The 22,687-nt window shown below is 42.0% G+C and overlaps 1 protein-coding gene across 1 annotated transcript in view; it reads left to right on the top strand.

The window, feature by feature from the left end:
• Nucleotides 1–22,687, top strand: part of ano3 (anoctamin 3) — a 521,252-nt gene that overhangs the window by 453,974 nt on the left and 44,591 nt on the right. Inside the window, exons 18-20 of the mRNA XM_059976011.1 lie at nucleotides 3,052–3,163; nucleotides 12,698–12,755; nucleotides 17,217–17,314. Of these exons, the coding sequence (XP_059831994.1) occupies nucleotides 3,052–3,163; nucleotides 12,698–12,755; nucleotides 17,217–17,314 (268 nt within the window). The remainder of the gene's footprint in view (nucleotides 1–3,051; nucleotides 3,164–12,697; nucleotides 12,756–17,216; nucleotides 17,315–22,687) is intronic.

Raw genomic sequence — 22,687 nt, 5'->3', positions numbered from 1 at the left:
GGCTCACCAATTCACCAGACCTCGCACTTCCAGTTCACAAGTACATCTAATCCCAGGACCCATTGACTTGGGACAGTCTGACATTCATGGATGTCATTTGTCATCCATCCATGTTGCTTGCTTTTGGAGGCCTAGACTCCATCCTGATCTCTAACTCCTCAACATCCCTGTCCCTTAAACCTAATATGACCCCTAACTCGCACTTCTGTACCCAAAACCATTTCCAGGAACTTAAAAAAAACAACTAAGTCCATACAACTAATGTCCATAGCCTTCTATTTACGACACATTCATGAAAACTTGCCCGACACATTTCCGTTGAACTTTGATATGTGGTGTTAGATATTTCAACCTTGGAGAAAAGATATTGACTATCTACACCATCTAAGCATTTCAAGCTCTTATAAATCTTTAGCAGCTCTCCCCTCAGCCTCTGTCACTCCAGAGGAAACAACCAAAGTTTGTCCAACATCTCCTTATAGCACATGCCCTTTGATCTGGTAAACCTCTTCTACATCCTTGCCAAAGCCTCAGCAGCCTTCCTATAATAGGGTGACTTGAACTGAAGAAATACTTCAGATGAGGCCTAACTGGAGTATTACATAACTTACCCAATTCTTTAACTCAGTTCCTTGACCAATAAAGGCAAACATGTCATATGCCTTCTTTACCATCCTATCCACCTGTGTAGTCACTTTCAAGGAGCTATAAACTTGGACCCAAAGATCTCTCTGCTCATCCAGGCATCCATAGGACAGTCAAAGCTACTGAACAGGTTGACTCTGTGGTTAAGAAGGCATACATTGCATTGGCCTTCAACAATCGTGGGATTGAGTTTAGGAGCCGAGAGGTAATGTTGCAGCTGTGTAGGACCCTGGTCAGACCCCACTTGTTGAGTACTGTGCTCAGTTTTGGTTACCTCACTACAGGAAGGATGTGGAAACCATAGAAAGGGTGCAGAGGAGATTTATAAGGATATTATCTGGATTGGGGAGCATGCCTTATGAGAATAGGTTGAGTGAACTCGGCCTTTTTTCTTTGGAACAATGGAGGATGAGAGGTGACCTGATAGAGATGTACAAGATAATAAGAGGCATTGATTGTGTAGATAGTCAGAAGTTTTTTTTTCCCCAGGGCTGAAATGACTAGTATGAGAGGGCACAGTTTTAAGGTGCTGGGGGTAGGTACAAAGGAGATGTCAGGGGTAGGTTTTTCATGCAGAGAGTGGTGAGTGCATGAAATGGGCTGCCGGCGACAGTAGTGGAGGTGGATACAGTAGGGTCTTTTAAGAAACTCCTGGATAGGTACATGGTTCTTAGAAAAGTAGAAGGCTAAGGTTAACCCTAGATAATTTCTCAGGGAAGGACATGTTCGGCACAGCATTGTGGGTCGAAGGGCCTGTATTGTGCTGTAGGTTTACTATGTTTCTATTTTTCTCTATCAGCACTCTTAAGGGTTTTGCCATTAACAGTGTAATGTCTCTTTATATTTGATCTTCTAAAGTGTAATACCTCATATTTGCCTGAGTTAAACTCCATCTGCCACTTCTACACCCATGTCTACAAATAATCTATATCCCACTGTGTATATGTGCATGGTTTATTAGAAGTGCTAACATGGACTAAGATGGTGATTAAAAATTCATTCTGAATGCTGGCATTTATAAATAGAATTCAAGAGATAGGACATCATGATGAACTTTAATGAGCACTGGAGAATTGTATCCCATTATGGACTCCCTACTTTGGGGAAGATATGTAGATTTTTGAGAGCTCAAATGAAAGCTTTGCTGAAAAGTTTCCAGGCACAAGGAAGACAGAAGAAAAGACATACTGGATTCTGGAGGAATAAAATTCAGAGTATATTTCTTATCAAAGTACGTGTGCTTGAACTTTGCCTTCTTACAGGCAGCCGCAGAAGAAAACCCAATAGAATCCATTAAAAAAAGACTGTCAAACACCCAATATGCAAAATATTACACAAACAATAAAAAAATACAAATAATGTTCTGCACTAAAGTTCACGAAAGTGAATCCACAGCCACAAAGCCAGTTCATCACTGAATTCCTCCAGCATGTTGTTTGTTGTTCCAGGGATAAGGGTATGAGTTATGTAGATAGCCTGGAGACGCTGTGCTTGTTCTGTGCAGAATCGGGGAAGTTGTGAGGTCATTGAAACCATGAATGTAAACAGAGAGAAACTGTTCTTTTGTTGGAGGGTTTAAGAACTAGGGGGCACAGAATAAAGCTGACTGGCAAAAGTTCCACAAGTAACATGAGGAGATATATCCTTACACAATGAGGGGTTTCGGTCGAGGAAAAACAGAGATGGAATTGAGGCAGATTCAATTTAAAAAGTAAGTGTAAATAAAAGGACGTGATTTGCAATGCTTTGTTTTCCAAAAGTGTTTTATTCAGTGATTACAGGATCACATTAGTACAATGTTATGGTCCTTCTCTCTGCATGCTATTTATTCTTACAAATTCTAACATGGTCAGTTATCACTATCCAGTTGGAAATTGTGTTCCTTGTGGTGCCCATGAGCCCTGGAATCCCCATTGTACCTGTGTGAGCGACTTCACAGGGGACACATGTACGTAACCCTGGAAGAGGGGTAGGCAGTTGACTTGGGCAGAACTTGGGCCTACCCCCTAGATCAGTGAATGACCAGCTGGGCCAGGCCCAGGAATATTTGCAGTTAAGAAGGAGAACGGGAGAGTGGGGTTAACTTCATCCTTTTGCGTTGAAGTGATACATGGTATCAGTGAGCTGAAGGGTCTCTATGGATGGGTAATCCTATGAATCTAGCAGATATTGATGGAATCAATTTTGAGTTTTACTGCAGTTAGAGTCATTACAAAATATCCAGATCGCTTTAAAAACAATTTTCATGGAACACATGAATAATTTGAATTCAAAACCTGAATTTAAATTTGCCCGATTTTGAATGAGCATTTATTGGATACTCGTAGAAGGCATAGACAGAGAAAAAAATCTCTCTGTAAGGATATTTTACTTTATTTTTCACCGAGATCTTGTCTGCCATTGCAGAGCACCCGCGTACAGAGTCAGAGTGGGAGAACAGCTTTGCTTTGAAAATGTTTCTCTTTGAGTTTGTCAACCTCAACAGTTCAATCTTCTACGTCGCTTTCTTCCTTGGCAGGTGAGTCTCATTAAACTGTTTGTATAACATTCCAGTGTTGAGTGCAGGCTTAGATAATAGGAGGCAGATGCCAAATGTATCACCTTATCTCTACATCAAATAATGCTTAATTTTAGTGCATGAATTTAAGGTGCAGGACAAATTGATACTGATTCACCAGTTGCTGAAAGTGTCATTTGCAACTGCAGTTTAACACATCCCTTCTTTTTACTTTAAGAAACTGTCAAGAGACTAATTTAAAGAGGTACAGATGTCATTAAAGATCTTAGCACCATAATGTACTGTAGAGGCATTTCATTACAGCCTCCCATTACATTAAGTTGTTGGCTAGACATCGTCTTGATTTGAATAAAAAATTAGTTTGCCAGCGGATATTTTAGTTTAACGAACACAATGTGCTGGAGGAGCTCAGCAGGTCAGGCAGCATCTGTCCATGGGAATGAGCTTTTGACGTTTCAGGCAGAGGCCCTTCTCAGGACTAGAAAAGAAGGGGAAATGTCGGAATATGAAGAAAGGAGGAAGACGTACAAGGTGGCAGGTGATAGGTGAAACCGGGAGAGGGGCAGGGGTGAAGTGAAGAGCTGGAAAGTTGATTGGTGGAAGAGATAAAAGGCCGGGGAAGGGGGAAATCTGATAGGAGAGGACAGAAGACCATGGAAGAAAGAGAAGAGAGAGGAGCACCAGAGGAAGGTGATAGGCAGGAAAGAAGTGAAGCTGTGAGAGGGATACAGGAATGGGAATGTTGAAGGGGGGTGGGGGGAGGAGGATAATTACCGGAAGTTAGAGAAATCAATGTTCATGCCACCTGATTGGAGGCTACCCAGCAACAGAGGTTGCTCCTCCAACCTGAATGTGGCCTCATTGTGACAGTAGAGGAGGCCATGGGCTAACATGTCAGAATAGGAATGGGAATTAGATATATTTTAGTTTTAAGCCCCGCATGGAATGTCTATAGGTATTGGCAATTCAGGAGGCCAGATAAGAGATTTGATGAAATCCTGCCTGCCAGCTTTTTTTAAACCGTTTCTCATTGCTCGCCCAAGTACTGGTTCAAACCCGTTGGTCAAAGGAAGATGTTTCCATTTCCAGAATAATTCCAAAATGTGTCAGCCATTCTTCGTAAGATTATGCTCACAGCATAAGCATTGTTTAAGGTTGACAAATGGACTTACTTAAACAGTTACCGCGGCTGCTAAATGGTTACTGCTACTGAGTGCACCATTTCCGAGAGTTTGCCTGGAGTGAAGTCCTGTCGCATGGGTGTATGCACAATCTGTGCTGTTGACTAGAACAATGGAAGGCTCAGTTCTAATCCACTCCACCAGAGTGCTATCACCTTGATGGTTCTTAATTTCAAAAAGGCAACCTGTTGTCACCTTCTCAGGACCAGCACTGATCTGGAGAAAAACTTTCCCATATACCTTGCACTTCTGACACAGATTTACAGTGGTAGCTTGGTGGTTAGCATAACGCTATTACAGCAACAGCAACCCGGATTCATTTCCACTGCTGTCTGTTAGAGCTTGTAATTCTCCCTGTGATGACAATTTCCTCACACATTTCAAAGGTGTACGGGGACATGGGTGTAATTGGGTTGGAAGAGCCTATAACTGTGTCATATCTTTAAATAAAAACTAAAAATATACTATTAATCATCACCATTGAATCAATGTTTAGCACAGAAATCAAATTTAAAGAGAAATATTTTTGGCTGCTCTAAAACTATCTCTCAGAAATGTGTCAGTCTTCGCTCTACTCCGAAAACAGGATGGGATCACACTGTGCAGTTTGTAGAACAGCTGTGAATGTAGGTAAATGGGTAATGGAGCAATTGAAGGTGCAGATGTTTCCTGGTAATATTTTTATATTGTTCAGTGTTTATATTGTTGAGGTTTGCTTTTAATTTTGATGAGATCAGAGAGAGATATTTTATATGTTGTGAAAATAGACAAGTTGAAAGCAATACTTTAAAGGCCTCAACAACGGAGCCAAAAGAAGTAGAATATGAAGCTGCTTTCCTGTAATACAAGCCCACTGAAAACTAGTTTGCAATCAGCAAGGAAACCGCTTTTAAAGCATACAAAATTCATGGTACAATGGTCACAGATAAGTATGCACAAGATGGCACAATGGCCATATACCAGCCTCAGACTGGGTAGCTATGCATTATGTCACACATCAGAACGGCAGTATCCTGCAGACTGAGAATGTTTGTTTGTTTGTTTATTTATTGAGATATTGCATGGAATAGGTCCTTCCAACTCTTTGAGTCATGCTGCTCAAACACTCCTGATTTAACTCCAACCTAATCTTTGACAATTTACAATGACCAATTAGCATACCAGCTGGTATGCCTGTGGACTGTGGGAAGAAACCGGGGCAACTGGAGGAAACCTATGCGATCACAGGGAGTACATGCAAGCTCCTTACAGACAGCAGCAGGAATTGGTAACTCCAGATAATTGGCTCTTTATTGGGCAATCTGGATGACCAGAGGCCTCTATCTGATTATAGTGAGTCTCTACTGGTAGGTTAGGATGTAAGGAAGTTCTGAGTGTTGGCATAGCACCGCGATGATTTTGGAGAATAATTATGGCAGTGCGTATTGTACAGTCAGAACAAAGTTGGTATCAAGTTTCAGTAGAAGGTATTCACTGGCAAATACTTGATTGTTCAGGTGGCCTGTGGTGTAACATCGAGTATTATTTGAAACTTTTAAGATGTGTTTTTAATAACAACACTTTGCACATTTCTGTCCTCTTTGCTGTAATATATCCATGTGTTCTCAGATAAAATGCTAAAAATAAATTTGGATTCTCTGCCAAATAAAATGACATTAGTATAAACCTCCATTAGCACAGTCAAGGTGGAGTTTTCTCAATAGGGAAAAGAGAAGGGGTAAGAGAAGGTTTTGGAGAAGGTACTCAGAGCAACTGGAACCTGGCTGCTAATGGTGGGGATGGAAGTCAGGGATGTATTTGAATTTGAATTTATTTAAATCTTGCATTCATCCCATAGTGTGAGGGAGAAAAATATTTGTGATATGACTCTGTTGCAAGGTACAGACATGTAAATTTATAAGGCTAATGACTTATAGAAAGAAACTGTCCTGCAGCCTGTTGGTCCTGGCTTTAATGCTGTGGTACCACTTGGCAGACAGAAGGAGCTAAAATAGTTTATGGTTGGGGTGACTGGTGTCCCTGACAATCTTCCAGGCCTTCTTTCCGCACCTGATGTTGTAAATGTCCTCAATGGAGGGAAGTTCACGTCCACAGATGCACTGGGCTGTCTGTACCACTCTAGGCAGTACCCCGTGATCCAAGGTTGGTGCAGTTCCCATACCAGGCAGTGATACAACCGATCAAGATGCACTCAGTGGTGCCTCTGTAGAAGATCTTGAGTATTTGGGGGATCATGCCAAACTTCTTCAGTCACCTGAGGTGGAATAGAGTCTGTTATGCTTTTTTTTTTGCCACACAGCCAGTGTGTACAGTCCAGGTGAGATCTTCAGTGATGTGTATATCGAGGAACTTGAAACTGCTCACCCTCTCAACTACAGAGCTATTGATGTTGATCAGGGCAAGCCTGTCTCCACTCCTCTTGTAATTCATGATCAACTTTTGTTTTCTTGGACATTGAGGGAGAGGTTGTTTCCTTGGCACTACTGTGTCAGGGTGTCAATCTCTCCTCTGTGGGCTGTCCCATCACCCCTCGAAATAATGTTGTGTCATCTGCGAATTTGACCAGCAGATTGGAGCTGTGTGTGGCAGCACAGTCATGGGTGTAAAGGGAGTAGAGGAGGGAACTCAGGACACAACCCTGGGGGCACTTGTGTTACGGGGCAGAGGGATAGAGGTGGAAGAGAACATCAGGTTGGAAATGAGACAGGTAGGGGTTCCAGGCAATGTTGAAGGACATAGAATGAATGGAACAGGAGCAGGCTCTTCGGCCTACAATGTCAAATTTACCTGCATATTCATTTGTCCATCTAAGATCCTCTTAAATTCCACTATTGTGTCTGTCTCCACAACTAACCCTGGCACCTCATTCCAGCCATCTACTGTGCTGTGTTAAACACCTGTCCCACACATCTTCTTTAAAAGTACCCCCCTCACATTTTAAAAAACTCTTCTGCCTATTTGTGATCTACAGTACATTCTTCCATTTCCTTGCATATTCACATGCCTGTCAAAAATCCTTTTAAGTGCCATTATTTTATCTGCCTCAACCATTACCTCATTCCAGGCCTTTAATACTCTCTGTGCTAAACTCCTGCACCACACATATCCTTTAAACTTTACTCCTCTTACTGAAATTCATGTCTTCTGGTATTTGACATTTCTACCCTGGGAGAATGGCTCTGACTGCCCACCCATTCTATGCATCTCATAATCTTCTGTACCTCTGTCAGGTATTTGAGAGATTGCATCTTGCTCAGTGAACATAGACTTCGTTATCTTGGGGTGCTAGCCCCTTATTAAATCTCCCTACCCATTGTATGCTTATCTGATAAATACATCATGATGTGCATTATTAGCATCAGCTGCATTAGTTATAAGCCAAACATAGAGCATCATTGTGGAACAGTAGGCCAAAGCATGAAAGCCTTCAACCATGGTTAACATGTGCAGAATGAAACTAATCAAATACATTCTATGAAATGGTAAGAGTTCATCAAGCAAGTTGATTCTCAAAGTAATGCAGAGATGTTATAGTGAGGCATGTAAGCAGTTCCAATAATATGGTGACATGTTTGGTCGCAGCAGCCTCCTTGGGTCCAAAAAAGTGCAAATGTTTGTCTTAAACGTGTTTCTTGTGATTGCAAGAACCTGGTGGAAATTGGAAATACAAAATACTCCAAGTTTGGTTCATTGGGGAGACTACTGGTGGAGGATCTGTGTGGACCAGGTGGTATCGCCTGTTAGATTCACCCAAGGAAGGAGAAGCTGGAGGCCACTGTGAGAGAGAAACAGAGGTGCAGATGAAATCCTGCTGGCCCCTGTGGCCCAGCTCTCCCACCAATGTAGCTCTCCAGTGTCATTCCCTGGAGGGCTTTCATCTGCAGCTGACCCAGTGCAAGATGGGGAACTGCTGTGTGCTTGTTCTTGCAGAAACATGGCTCCAGGACAACATCCAATGCATCTTCAATCTTCAATCCATGCCACACAGGGACCTGTGCTAATATTACTTTGTGACTATATGTGTTACTGTAACAGGGCTAGAAACTGTTCTAGATTCTGTTGGTACCTGCTTCTGGCTATTCTGTCTTCTCCTTGATGGGAAAAGGGAGCAGAGAAAGTATCTGGGGTGGGTAGGGTCATGTTGACACAGTGTAAATTTTGTCAGCAAAATTAATTCTATGCTTGGTATTGAAGGCATAAGAATGTACTGTAATGGATATGTACTCAATGGTTACTTTATTAGGTATAATTACACACCTGCTAGTTAATGCAAATATCTAATCAGCTAATCATGTGGCGGCAACTCAATGCATAAAAGCATGCAGACATAGTCAAAAGGTTCAGTTGCTGTTTAGACTCACCATCAGAAAGGGGAAGAAATGACTTTGACTATGGGATGACTGTTGATCTAGTTGGGGTGGTTTCAGTATCTCAAAAACTGCTGATCTCCTGAGGTTTTCAAGTGCAGCAACCTCCAGAGCTTATAGAGAAAGGTGCAAAAACACAAAAAGCATCCAGTTAGCTACCTGCTTCTGCGGGGGGGAAATGGCTTGTTGATGAGAGAGGTCAGAGGAGAATGGCCAGACTGGTTCAAGCTGACAAGAAGGTGACAGTAACTTAAATAACCATGTGTTACAACAGTGGAGTGTAGAAGGGCATCTCTGAATGCACAACACATTAAACCTCGAAGTAGATGGGCTACAGCAGCAGAAGACCAAAATGCTTTGAGAAGACTCAAAGTTTAAAGTAAATTTTACTATTAAAGTACAAATATGTTACAATATACAACCCTGAGATTTATTTTCTTAAGGGCATACTCCGCAAATCTATAGAATGGTAGCTATAACAGGATCAGTGAAAGATCAACCAGAGTGCATACGACAAATGCAAATATAAATAAATAGCAATAAATAACCAGAACATGAGATAAAGAGTCACTTTATTAGGTATAGGAGGTACATAATAAAGTGGCCACTGAGTGTATATAATGAATAAAATATAATTTTTGGGAAAATAATCACTAGCCCTCATCTGAACTTCGCTGGACACTATTTGCCCCATATCTAAGACAGGGACTGAAGTCATAGGACAAAAAGGCAGTCTTTAAATAAGGCATAAGTTTTTTTAATAAGGGTGGCATGCAAATAGTATTTCTGTCTATTGAATATTTAGGCTGGCATATAAATATTGTATCAACATCTATTATTATAATGGTAGAATTTAAATGTAAGTTCTCAGCTTTGGTTTTGACAGTGGACTGAATTATTGTTTCTCAGTTAGTAATCTGGACCCTATTGTAGCTGATCAAAGTAAACACACTTGAGATCCATGAGCCTTCGACCCAGTTGCTCTGTTAAATTATTTAATGCCAGAGTGGGGAATACCATTCAACTAACTCATCAGGCTGTGCAACAGAGACTGTGCTTGAGGCAACAGTCTCCGTTATTTTCATTTGATTGCTGCAGGCAGTTTGCAAAGCTAGATTACTGAGCTCTTAAAATTCAGAACGAAGAACATTTAAAGACTCTTTGGGCTCAGCAGATAAATGATCAATCCTTTATGTGCATGTGTGAAAGTTATTAATACTCGTAGGGATTCAAGATAAAATGCAATTTCAAATATGGAGAAATGCTGTAGGGTGATTATGATGCAAAGTTGAAGTGTACATCGGTGATGGCGTTTGCCCAGATTAGCAGTTTAAAACTAGTAAACTCTGGATGGGCTGAGTGTCTGCCTCAAGCCTCAGGTGGTGCCATGCACACAGAATGAAAAGCACCGCAAAGTGTAGGGGAAGACAGTTGTTACTCCCATCTCTGTGAAGCTCTTCCGACAGCGAACTTATATAAACTTGCAGGAGCCATGTATCTGCTCTCTATCTGCTTTGTATTCTGTTTTGCGCATTCATTTTGATATGTTATGAGTCACATGAGTGGAGGCTTGGTAAAAGCAAAGGGAGTAAGTTACATATTCTTGCTTATTTCCTGGCAGTTTATAGCTTGGGACCAGCAGAGGTTGTATCTTTTGCTGACCACTGAGATTACGCTCAATAAAGCTGAATGATGCTTACCTTACATTTTGAGCACACCATCATGACTTCAAGGTTGTATGTTTGCTAATTGCTAACAAGGGATCAAATAAAAGATTGGACTCTTTGGAGCACTCATTTCGTCGGAGCTGGGGCACGACGTGCGAGTGCAACCCCTCCCTAGTGGTTGTAAGCTAACGGCATCTGTTTTGGTTTGGTCTTGCCGCTACACAACTGTCTTCCCAGTAGTGCCGGATCAGTTCAGTAACGTTGATCCACACCATACCAATTACTCCCACCTTTCTCCCTTCACCGAAAGGTCCTCTCTGCAAGCTAACTCCATGCAGAAACCAGTTGCTTCCCAGAAGTAAGAGAAACTGGTGAGCTCTAAACCGTCGCAGACCATCCAAACAACAAATGACGGTGTGTAACACATGCAAAATGCTGGGGGAGCTCAGCGAGTCAGCAGCACCTATGGAGGAGAACAAACAGTTCACATTTCAGGCTGAGATCCTTCATCAGGACTTGATATACACCATCTAACTACTGCAGGTATTTCAATCTAGGGCAACTGTGTAGGTAGGCAGTCAATCGAGAGAGTACGTAGAGGTTACATAGAAAATTAGTATTGGATAAACAATACTGTTTTCAGACAAGATTATTACAGTTGAACATTTGCGGTTGCTGATCCAATTTCTGCTTTGTGCTGCATAGATGCTTGTGTGCTCTGCTGCATGCTGTCATCCCATCCCTTATCCCCATTCCTAATATAAAGATTTATGTTAGATCAGATAGCTAAGGCATGTAGAACAGGTGCAGGTGAACAAATTTGAGGTACAGACCCATCATGATCAAATGAGACATTGCAAACCTTTAGGTCATCATCCAATTTGGGGTCACAAAAATGGTCAACAGTATAATATTGGTTGGATTATTTCCTTTGACAGGACAATTGCCTTGGTATCATCATAACCATGTTTGGCTATTACAAAGTAATCCATTCATTTACAATATAAAGTCAATATTTGCCTGCATGTTAACAGGATTATTTTTGTGATCTCAAGACCCCTGTCATCTTTAAATGGAGCCATTTTGAAGGAAAGAGTTGGAAACAACTGGTCTAAAGGAATGGAAGACTAATTTTATCAACTGCTCCTGTATTTTGTCTTCTGTCTCAGATGTTGGAGATTTCAATAGTCTCTGAAATGTTTAAAAACTATTAAAATATCTGCTCAGTGTAATTTAATTGTTTTTAAAACATTGTGCCAGATGCTTACAATGAAACTATACATACAACCCGCAAGTTCCAGGGAGGGGTTGGGGTGGTTGTATTCATTTGTGTTTTTTATATTTATTGAGATACAGTGCAGATTAGGCACTTCTGGCCCTTCGAGCTGTGCCACTCAACAATCCCCGATTTAACCCTAGCCTTATCACAGGACAACTTACAATGACTAATTAATCTACTAACCAATACGCCTTTGGAATGTGAGAGATAACCAGAGCACCAGGAGGAAATCCATGTGATCACAAGGAGAATTTACAAATGGAATTGAACCCGGGTCGCTGGTACTATAAATCATTGTGCTCATCACTGTGCTACCATGCCACCACCCCCGATGTTTTTTAAAAAATCTGTATCACAATGGTAGTAATGTCAGATTTGCACATGCATCAAGAAATGCAAGTTGAAAAAAAGCTTGTGAGAGTAAATATTTATTCTATGTCTCAGATGATCTAATAGTAATTTGTGAATATTCATTAGATTAAATTTCTATTACTGAAGATCTGTAGAGCGGGGGGGGGGGGGGGTTGCTGGTAGTCAGAAGTTTTTCACATATTTCATATTTCCATATTTACTTATAACAAATTTCAGCCCACCAGGCCAATGATCACTCATAGAGCATTCCAATTCCCCATCAATTTTCTATGCAACCTATTCTCTATGCATTCCAATCAATTTCTTCTCCCCCCCCCCCCCCCAACAGACTATGGGCTATTTGCAGAGGCTAGTTCACCGACTGACCCATTGACCTTTGGGTAGTGGGAGAAAAGTGGAGCACCCCGAGGGAACTCAGGCAGCTGCATGGAGAATGTGTAAAGCCCATGCAGACAGTACTAAGTCAGATGAGAAATTCCAAAGAGTAGGCTATGATGTTGGTCAGAAAGCTGGAGAGACTAGCAGCAATAACAATGACAGTGCAAAGTTAAAATTAATACGTATTGTAAGTTTCCACATGTTAATTACATTATTGGAGGCAGTTAATTTAATGGCTATGGGGGTAATACGGTTGCCACAGCTTTAATGTCTACTTTTGTGTCGATCAGGTTTGCAGGAAGGCCTGGTGACTATGCCAAGCTGTTTCACAGGTGGAGACTGGAAGAGGTAAACCAGCTATTATTTGAATTCACCATAGCCATAATAACCTTCATGCCAATAATTTTTAACTGACATTTAATTCTTGAATACTGTAAGATAGCCAGAATCATAGTTCACAATTATATTACGCGATGACATAAAAGAGCCAATCATTTATCGTGAAATTTCCATTGCACTTGTTCATATAGTTTTGATTAAAACTTCTAAGAAATATCTATGAAGGTAGAGCAGTGGATGTAGTGTATATGGATTTCAGTAAGGCATTTGATAAGGTTCCCCATGCAAGGCTCTTTCAGAAAGTAAGGAGGCATGGGATCCAAGGAGACTTGCTTTGTGGATTCATAATTGGCTTGCCCAGAGATGGCAAAGGGTGGTTGTAGATGTTTCATATTCTGCATGGAGGACGGTGACCTGTGGAGTTCCGTAGGGCTGTGTTCTGGGGCCCCTCTGTGATTTTTATAAATTGCTTGGATGAGGAAGTAGAAGGGTGAGTTAGTAAATTTGCTGATGACGCAAACAATGGGAGTGTTGTGGATAATCTGGAGGGTTGTCAGAGGTTAGAGCTGCCTGGATTGGAGGGCGTACCTTATGAGAATTGATTGAGTGTACTTGGCCTTTTCTCCTTGGAGTGACAGAGGAGTACCTTGGAGTACCTGTGACCTGATAGAGGTGTATTAGATGATGAGAGGCATTGATCATGTGGATAGCCAGAGGCTTTTTCCGAAGGTTGAAGTGGCTAACATGAGGGGACATAGTTTTAATTTGCTTGGAACCAGTTAGAAGGGGGATGTCAGAGCTGATTTTTTCACACAGAGAGTGGTGGGTGCGCGGAATGGGCTGCCAGCAAAGGTGATAGAGGTGGATACAATAGGGTCTTTTAAAAGCCTCTTAGATAGGTACATGGAGCTTAGAAAAACAGAGGGCTATGCAGTAGGGAAATTCTAGGCAGTTTCTAGAGTAGGTTACATTTTTGGCGTAACATTGTGGGTTAAAAGACCTATAATGTGCTGTAGATTTTGATGTTTCTAAACGTCTTCAATCAAATGAACGTATAATGTATTGTGTCCTTTCACATACACAATCTGGACTACAGTAAGATAACCAACACGGAGCCTGAATAAAATAAAAATCCCAGTCATTACGTGCTGTGTTGTATGACGTGGTCTATCCATGACTACAATTGTTCTTTGCAAATTTTCCTACAGAAGGGGTTTGCCACTGCCTTCTTCTGGGCAGCGCCTTTACAAGACGGGTGACCCCAACCTGTAACTATACTCTTCGTAGACTGTCTGCCTGCTGCCAGTAACCTCACAACCAGGACTTCTGATATGCACCAGCTGCTCATGTGACCATCCACCTCCTGCTGCCATGGCTTCACATAATCCTGATCAGTGGGCTAAGTAGGTGCTACACCTTGCCCAAGGATGACCAACAGGCTACAGAGGGAAAGAGCATCTTATACCTCCTTTTGTGGAGACTTATCCCAGAATTTCCTAGTACATGGTAGTTAATGTACATCATATTAATAGGAACATTGGTGGAAGGGTTGCTCATTGGATAATTGTATCAGCTTTTCAGATATATTTATAGTTTGAAAATAACTGTCCACATTTTAATAAAGTTTTATGTTCATGAGAGCTCAGGAGCACAGATAAATTTTGAAAGGGTACATGTGTAATGGAAGTAATGGGACAAATATCAGCATCCATTCATGTCTTATGTTACTGATCTTTATTGAAAGCACTTCCAGCCAGTTGGAGCCCCACCAGCCCAATTATTCTTTCACTGCAAGGTAAAGACCCAAAGTCCTGGACTTAATCACATCTACATTTCAAAACCCAAAAGCATCATGCAGTGGATGCTGCAAATCTAAAGAATAAACACGGAAAGTTCTGGAAATATTCGACAGGTCAGATTGTCACCAACCATATCCAAGGAACTAATTTCAGTTTAATCACTTTCCATCAAAAATGTTCTGTATTCTGACAGAACATCCTGAACATGAAATGGTAACTGTGTTTCTCTATACAGGGGAAGAAAGAAGTCAGGATAAGAATTTCTCCCACTCTAATATTAATTTTATATTTTAATAATAATTTTCAACTTGAAACAAGTCTCATCAAAACGGAGTTTTAGTTGAGCAAATAAAAAGAAAGGAAATGTAAGCAGAGTAGCCATTGTTGGAGCGAGGCAGTATCAGATTAGTACAACTTTGATTCAAAAGCTTTAGGTGAGCACAGGCTTGGGCAAACACAAAGGCAGGCTCTAAGTAAGTCTCTAGTAAGTTCTTTTTATGTTGCTACATTGCTAGTACACTGAGAATGGGTCCAGATTTTGTGATATGTTCCTTGTGTGAGATGAGGGAACTCTGGGAGATTCTTCATTCTCCCTGATAATTACATCTTCACTGAGTACACTGAGCTGCAGCTCCTCAGAGACCACGTTAAGAAACTGGAACTGCAGCTTATACAGGAGAATATGCTACAGGGAGGTAGTCAACCCTAAGGCAGGAAGCTGCGTAACTATTAGAAAAGAAAAGGAAATAGGCAGCCAGTACAGAGTACCCAGTGGCTGTTCCCCTTCAATAGGTTGAATAGGTTTCAGTAGGTTCAATTTAACGTCAGAGAAATGTATACAATATACACCCCGAAATTCTTTATCCTCGCAAACATCCACAAAAACAGAGGAGTGTCCCAAAGAAAGAATGACAGTTAAATGTTAGAACCCCAAAGCCCCCCCAGCTCCTTCGAATGCATAAGCAGCAGCAAAGCGATGACCCCCCTCCCTCACCAGCAAAACAGCATTTGCACCCTCCACCAAGCACTCAATTGCGCAGCAAAGCATCAGTAAAGACACAGACCTGCAGTGTCCTAAAGACTACTCATTCACCCAGTAACTCAACATACCACAGGCTCTCTCTCTCTCCCTATTAAAGGAAAAAGAGGTGCCCCCGTTTCACAGCGGGAGGGGAGACATAACAAAAACTACTCACCGGTTTATGCTGTTAAAAGTCTGTTGCATCACTTTTTCCAAGATCGGTGCCCAAAGATCTCGGGTCTCTGGGCACACAGCCAGCAGCCAGCTTGCTATTATGATTTTCTGTCTCCCACAACACACCAGTTTTCCGCGGCGGCACCGACCTCAAATCCGCCTGCCTCCAGAGCCACGAAAATCTGGCACCCTGAAGGCACGCTAGTCTTCTAGGCCACATCGTTGGCATATCGACAAACAGCCGGTCGTGAGGCCCTGAGAATGGGTCCCATTCCTGCAAAGAACCAAAGTCAGCATGTAACTCCGGGTCAGAACCCTGAGAAAGAAAATAAAGCGATATTAGAGATAGAAATAGAGCTGTTTCCAAAGATGCAAACAAAGTAGTCGCCATTAGGCGCCATCATCCTTAGCACCACTTAGTGTAATAAATATACCACTTTGGATTATGTTGGAGGGATAACCTATCTGGGAAAGTTGCAGTAAATTGATCTCTGGCACAGAGTCTAGTTCTCTGGCTCAGAAGAACAGTGGGGAGAAGAAGAGTGAAATCGTGACAGGAGGTGCCATAGTCAAGGGAGCTGACAGGAGATTTTGTAGACATGAAAAAGACACCCGGATAGTAGGATAGTATTTTGCTTCCCAGGTGCCATGTTTAGGGATGTCTTGGATCTGGTGCACAACATTTTAAAGGGGGAGCGTGAACAGCCATAAGTCATGGTACGTATTGGTACCAATGACGTAGTTAGGCAAAGAAAAGAGGTCCTGAAGAGAAAATGCAGGGAGTTAGGTAGAAGGCTGAAAAGCAGAAGCTCCAAGACAGAAATGAGCATGAATTTCTTTAGCCAGAGGGTAGTGAATCTGTGGAATTCATTGCCACAAGAGGCTGTGGAGGCCGTGTCGTTGTGTATATTTAAAGCAGAGCTTGACATGTTCTTGATTAGTATTGGTGTCAAGGGTTACCATGAAAAGGCTGGAGACTTGGGTTAGAGGGATAATAAGTCAGCCATGAAAGAATGGCAAGCAGATTCAATGGGCCAAATGGCCTGAATCTGCTCCTGTGTCTTAAGGTCTAATTTGTCATCTGCACAAGTGTTTTGTAACTTTTATTTAATCCTGTATATATTATTGTACATATTATGAAAGTAACTTTAAATGTTAACTCATTTATCATTAATTAGTATAGCAGAAGTAGCATTCTTGTTGCCTTTGGATCAGGACAAAGGGGGATCTGAATCTCCAGGGATGAGTTCAAATCCCTCCATAGGATTTAGGGACATAGCTATTAATGCATTAAACATTGGTTGACAATAACATAACAAATCATTAATGTTGTCATACCTAAGCAAATTCATTCAAAGAGATGTGCCAACCTTGCCCAGTCTGACCTATGTGCATTACCGCTACCTACGGGTAGATTTAAATGTAAGCTTGCATTTCTATCTCTTCTGATGTACCTCTCCCATATATTTGGTGCAGTGTCATCCCAGCGGCTGTTTGATTGACCTCTGCATGCAGATGGGAATCATCATGGTGCTGAAGCAAATGTGGAACAACTTTATGGAGCTCGGCTACCCGTGAGATTTCTATTTTATCTTCAGCTGTCTGGTAAAGCCAAAGATCAGGGCTGAAAAGCCAATTAAAAATGAACTCAATGGGACATTGAACATTTCCCTTTGGTTCTGCTAACAGCTGGTATATTTAGAGGGCAACTTTTCTTGAAGAGCATTCAATATACACAAACTGCCACCAATTAAAATCATTTTCATTGTGTGCTTGTGGAAGCAACAAGAAATAACTTGGATGAAAAGAAGGTCCAGAGAGAGCTGTCTTGGATCTCATAGGGAATCCCTGGGTTGTCCTGCCTCACGATAGACCCCATTGCATGCTTAATCACCTTGTTAGGCCACCAGCAGACCTTCACTTTCCAGTGCTTACCGTTCCTATCAGATTAGGATTGGAGTCTATGTAGTCTGCTGCTGATGTCATGGGAACTCCCCTTCCATCCCTCTTGGAGGTTCTGGACTGACTGATCACTTCAAAGAGGTGAATATGGATTAAAAGTGGTGGGAGCCACTTTTAATCTAGAACCCCAGGTTGCTACTGGCATCTTCAGGAAATACAGATGATTTCTGAGGTTATTGTTGGGATGATTTCCCAAGAAAGGAATTGCAGGATTCAGTGAAACATTGCTTCATTGAGTTTTATTTGAATTTTGCAGTTTCTTGTTCATGATGAGGTAATACTGAGTGTTTGAATAACTCTTTTGTACTATTTATTTATCTTTTTACTGTGACGGATGGTAATTTTTTTTATGTCTTGTCCCGTACTGCTGCCACAAAGCAACACAATTTTATGAGATACACACAGTGGCCACTTTATTAGATGCACCTGCTCATTATTGCAAACATCTAACCAGCCAATCGACTCCCTAATCAAATCTGATTCACCCAATCCAGAATTGTCTTTCCCCTAGTGGGCTCAATGACATACTATTTGAAAAACCATCTCATGGGAAATCTACAAATTCCCTCTCTTGGGATCCAGCATCAACCCAATTTTCCCAATCTCCCTGCATCTTGAAATCCCTGATGACTATTGTAACATTGCTATTTTTACATGCCTTTTCAATCTCCCATTGGAATTTGTACCACACATCCTGGCTACTGTGTATAACTCCCATCAGGGTCTTTTTACCCTTACAGTTTCTTAACAACCCACAAGGATTCTATCTCCTCAAATCCTATGTCCCTCTTTCTAGAGATCAGGTTTCATTTTTTACTGACAGAGCCACCACACCCCTCTGTCTACCTGCCTATAGTTTCAATACAGTCTGTATTCTTGGATGTTAAGTTCCCAACTATGAACTTCTTTCAGCCACAACACAGTGATGTCCACAGCATCATACCTGCCAATCTCTAACTGGGCCACAAGATCATCTAGCTTAGTCTGTAGACTATGTTCATTCAAATATAACACCATCAATCCTGTATTCATCACCCTTGTCAATTTTGCTCCCATGTTACGTTTCCAACACATCCCACTGTCTACAATTTAGCCCGCTCATCTGCCTGTCCTTCCTCACGGCCTCACTACACACTGCATCTACTTGTATTCCAACTGCCTCATCCTCAGCCCTATCTCTCCAGCTCTCATCCTCCTGCCAAACTAGTTTAAACCCTTCCCGACAGCCTTAGCAAACCTACCTATAAGGATATTGGTCCTGCTCCGGTTCAGGTGTAACCCATCTTTTTGTACAGTGGTACTTTCCCCAGCAGATGTCCCAATGATCCAGAAATCTGAAACTCTTGCCCCTGCACCACTTGCTCACCCACTCATTCATCTGCAATATCATCCATATCCATCCTATTCCTTCCCTGACTAGCACATGGCGGTGGGGGGGGGGGGGGAATCCAGAAATTACTACCTTAGAGATCTCACTCTTCGGGCCTCATTCCTAACTCTCTTTACTCTCTAAACAGGACCTCTACCAATGCCATTGTTGCCAATGTGTACCACAACTTCTAGTTGCTCACACTCCCTCTTGAAAATATTCTGCAGCCCCTCTGAGGCATCCTTGACCCTAGCACTTGGAAGGCATCACATCATCCCTTCTCTTTCACAGCCACAGGATCTCCTGCCCGTCCCTTGCCCTCCAACTATCGAATCTCCTATCACTACCATTCCTGACTTTACCCTTCCCTCCTGATCCTCAGGTCCTCAGAGCTGACCGTAGTGCTGCTGGCCTGGCTACTGCTGTTGTACTCTGATTGGTCACTCTCCCCCAGCAGTATCCAAAGCGCCATACTTGTTTCTGAGGGGAATGGCCACAGGGGGAACCCTGCATTAATTGCTCACGCCCCTAACTTTTCATGGTGGTCACCTTCATGCCTGCACCTTGTATGTCTGAGTAAAGTTCTCATCAGCAAGGTTTTCAGCCTCCCAGACGGTTTTGAGTACATCTAGCTCCAGTTCTGTAACCTTTGTCTGTCAGGAACTGAAGTTGGTTGTGCTTCCTGCAGATGTAGTCATTAGGGAGATTGTTAGATACCATCCAATCCTACATCGTATGGGAGGAGCATTCTGTTGCCTTATCTACCATCTTGCCTACATTTGTTATTCCTTTGGCTCTAACTTCTTATCTTAATTTTATAATTAAATTCTTCAGTCAACTGAATGATTCCAGTCGACTCAGCACCATTAGCCTCTTTCTGTTTTCACTGAAACCTGTTGAGCCAAAACCTCACCATTTTAACACTGGCTGCTCTGCTCACACCTTGCTTCATTTCATTGGCCCTTGCTAAGTTACTAACAACCCAAGTAATCTCCTGCTCAGCAGACATGTCCTGACAGGTCATGAGCACACTTTAAACCTCATGTGCAAAGTCTACAAGGACCAGTTTCCAACTCGGTCCACATTCTCCCACTGGCAGACAAGTTCTGAGAAACCCCGGTCATTTTTTTCAATCTATTCTTCAATTCAGGGCACCCACTGGTGAATCAGCTCTACATTCTCTCCAGAATTATCACATTCTTCCTGTAGTGCAGTGACCAGAATTGTACATGGAACTCCCAGTGCCAATCTAACCAATGTTTTGTAAATTTGCAATATCACATACAACTTCTATATTGTCTGCCATAACTAATAAGGTCAACCAAGCCATATACCTTCTTGACTGCAGTATTGATCCATGTTGCCTCTATGTCCTTCTGTACTTATGTGCTTACTTTTGACGAATAAACTTTTCTCAGGCTTCCAGCCAGGTACGGGTATCAATTATAACTGACATTTCAATGACAAACTCTGCCATCTTCCCTCGGGATGATGCCTGGGCATGTCTAGTCTGGTAATATTTATACCGTCCATTTTTATTTTATGATACTTATGCCATAGTCCATCCCTTCTCATTGGTTAGTCCTTGTCCAACCAGACTTCTGCTCTCCCAGTTTACAATCAAATTCCAGTTCTCACATAAAGCGAGACATTTGTCTTTGTTAAAATTCTTTTCAACGGCATGAAACTACTGTGCCAAGGGCTTTAGAGACCACCTGATAAAGGAAGCCATTGAAATAAAACTAGAGGAAAAGATTTTTTTTAAAGACAAAGTCTTGCTCTAAATAAGAACTGGAATTCAATTGTAAACAAGATGGGAGAGCGGAAACCTGATTGAATGAGAACTAACCAATCAGGAGGGACGATTGACGGAGATATAAAAATAACCAGACAGGACATGCCCAGGCATCATCCCTGAAGAAGATGGCAGAGTTTGTCATAAAAATGTTGGTTAAAATCAATACCTGTACCAGGCTGGAAGCCTGAAAAGAGTTTATTCACCATATATGCCAGTAGAGCATTATATCCTTTTTGCTTGCTTTGTGATTCAAGGGGGTTGGAATGGTAAATGTAAGAGAAAGTATTAATTTTCTTTTGCCCAAAGTTAGAAGACAGATGTCCTTTAAGATGCAGAGTCGGGCAGCAGATAAAGAAACTAAAGGGAATACATCACATGATTGAGACCAAGAGAAAATGAATGACTCAGACCGGTGCCAGTTGACAGAATGTTTGTGAATGCTTTTTATTCTCTGTGGAGATTTGTAAGTCACAGAACAGAGAAGAAAGAAAGGAAAAGAGTAAAATTCAGGAAGTGGTGGTTGTTAGGAAATTGACATAAGGGAGAATGCTGGGAAGGATCAGATGGGTCTATTGAGGAATATAGGGTAGCAAGAAAGGAGCTTAAGAAGGGGCTGAGAAGAGCAAGAAGGGGGCATGAGAAGGCCTTGGCGAGTAGGGTAAAGGAAAACCCCAAGGCATTCTTCAATTATGTGAAGAACAAAAGGATGTCAGGAGTGAAGGTAGGACCGATTAGAGATAAAAGTGGGAAGATGTGCCTGGAGGCTGTGGAAGTGAGCGAGGTCCTCAATGAATACTTCTCTTTGGTATTCACCAATGAGAGGGAACTTGATGACGGTGGGGACAATATGAGTGAGGTTGATGTTCTGGAGCATTTTAATATTAAGGGAGAAGAGGTGTTGGAGTTGTTAAAATACATTAGGACGGATAAGTTCCCAGGTCCTGACGGAATATTCCCCAGGCTGCTCCACGAGGCAAGGGAAGAGATTGCTGAACCTCTGGCTAGGATCTTTATGTCCTCGTTGTCCACGGGAATGGTACAGGAGGATTGGAGGGAGGCGAATGGTGTCCCCTTGTTCAAAAAAGGTAGGAGGGTTAGTCCAGGTAATTATAGACCAGTGAGCCTTACGTCTGTGGTAGGAAAGCTGTTGGAAAAGATTCTTCAAGATAGGATCTATGGGCATTTAGAGAATCATGGTCTGATCAGGGACAGTCAACATGGCTTTGTGAAGGGCAGATCGTAACTAACAAGCCTGATAGAGTTTTTTGAGGAGACCAGGCATATAGATGAGGGTAGTGCAGTGGATGTGATCTACATGGATTTTAGTAAGGCATTTGACAAAGTTCCACATGGTAGGCTTATTCAAAAATTCAGAAGACATGGGATCCAGGGAAGTTTGGCCAGGTGGATTCAGAATTGGCTTGCCTGCAGAAGGCAGAGGGTTGTGGTGGAGGGAGTACATTCAGATTGGAGGGTTGTGACTAGTGGTGTCCCACAAGGATCTGTTCTGGGACCTCTACTTTTTGTGATTTTTATTAACGACCTGGATGTGGAGGTAGAAGGGTGGGTTGGCAAGATTGCAGATGACACAAAGGTTGGTGGTCTTGTAGATAGTGTAGAGGATTGTCGAAGATTGCACAGAGACATCGATAGGATGCAGAAGTGGGCTGAGAAGTGGCAGATGGAGTTCAACCCAGAGAAGTGTGAGGTGGTACACTTTGGAAGGACAAACTCCAAGGCAGAGTACAAAGTAACTGGCAGGATACTTGGTAGTGTGGAGGAGCAGAGGGATCTGGGGGTACATGTCCACAGATCCCT

This window comes from Hypanus sabinus, chromosome 7, assembly GCF_030144855.1.
Source record: "Hypanus sabinus isolate sHypSab1 chromosome 7, sHypSab1.hap1, whole genome shotgun sequence".
Taxonomy (NCBI): domain Eukaryota; kingdom Metazoa; phylum Chordata; class Chondrichthyes; order Myliobatiformes; family Dasyatidae; genus Hypanus; species Hypanus sabinus.
The sequence above is the reverse complement of the archived record's forward strand: the minus strand, read 5'-3'. Positions and strand labels throughout refer to the sequence as shown.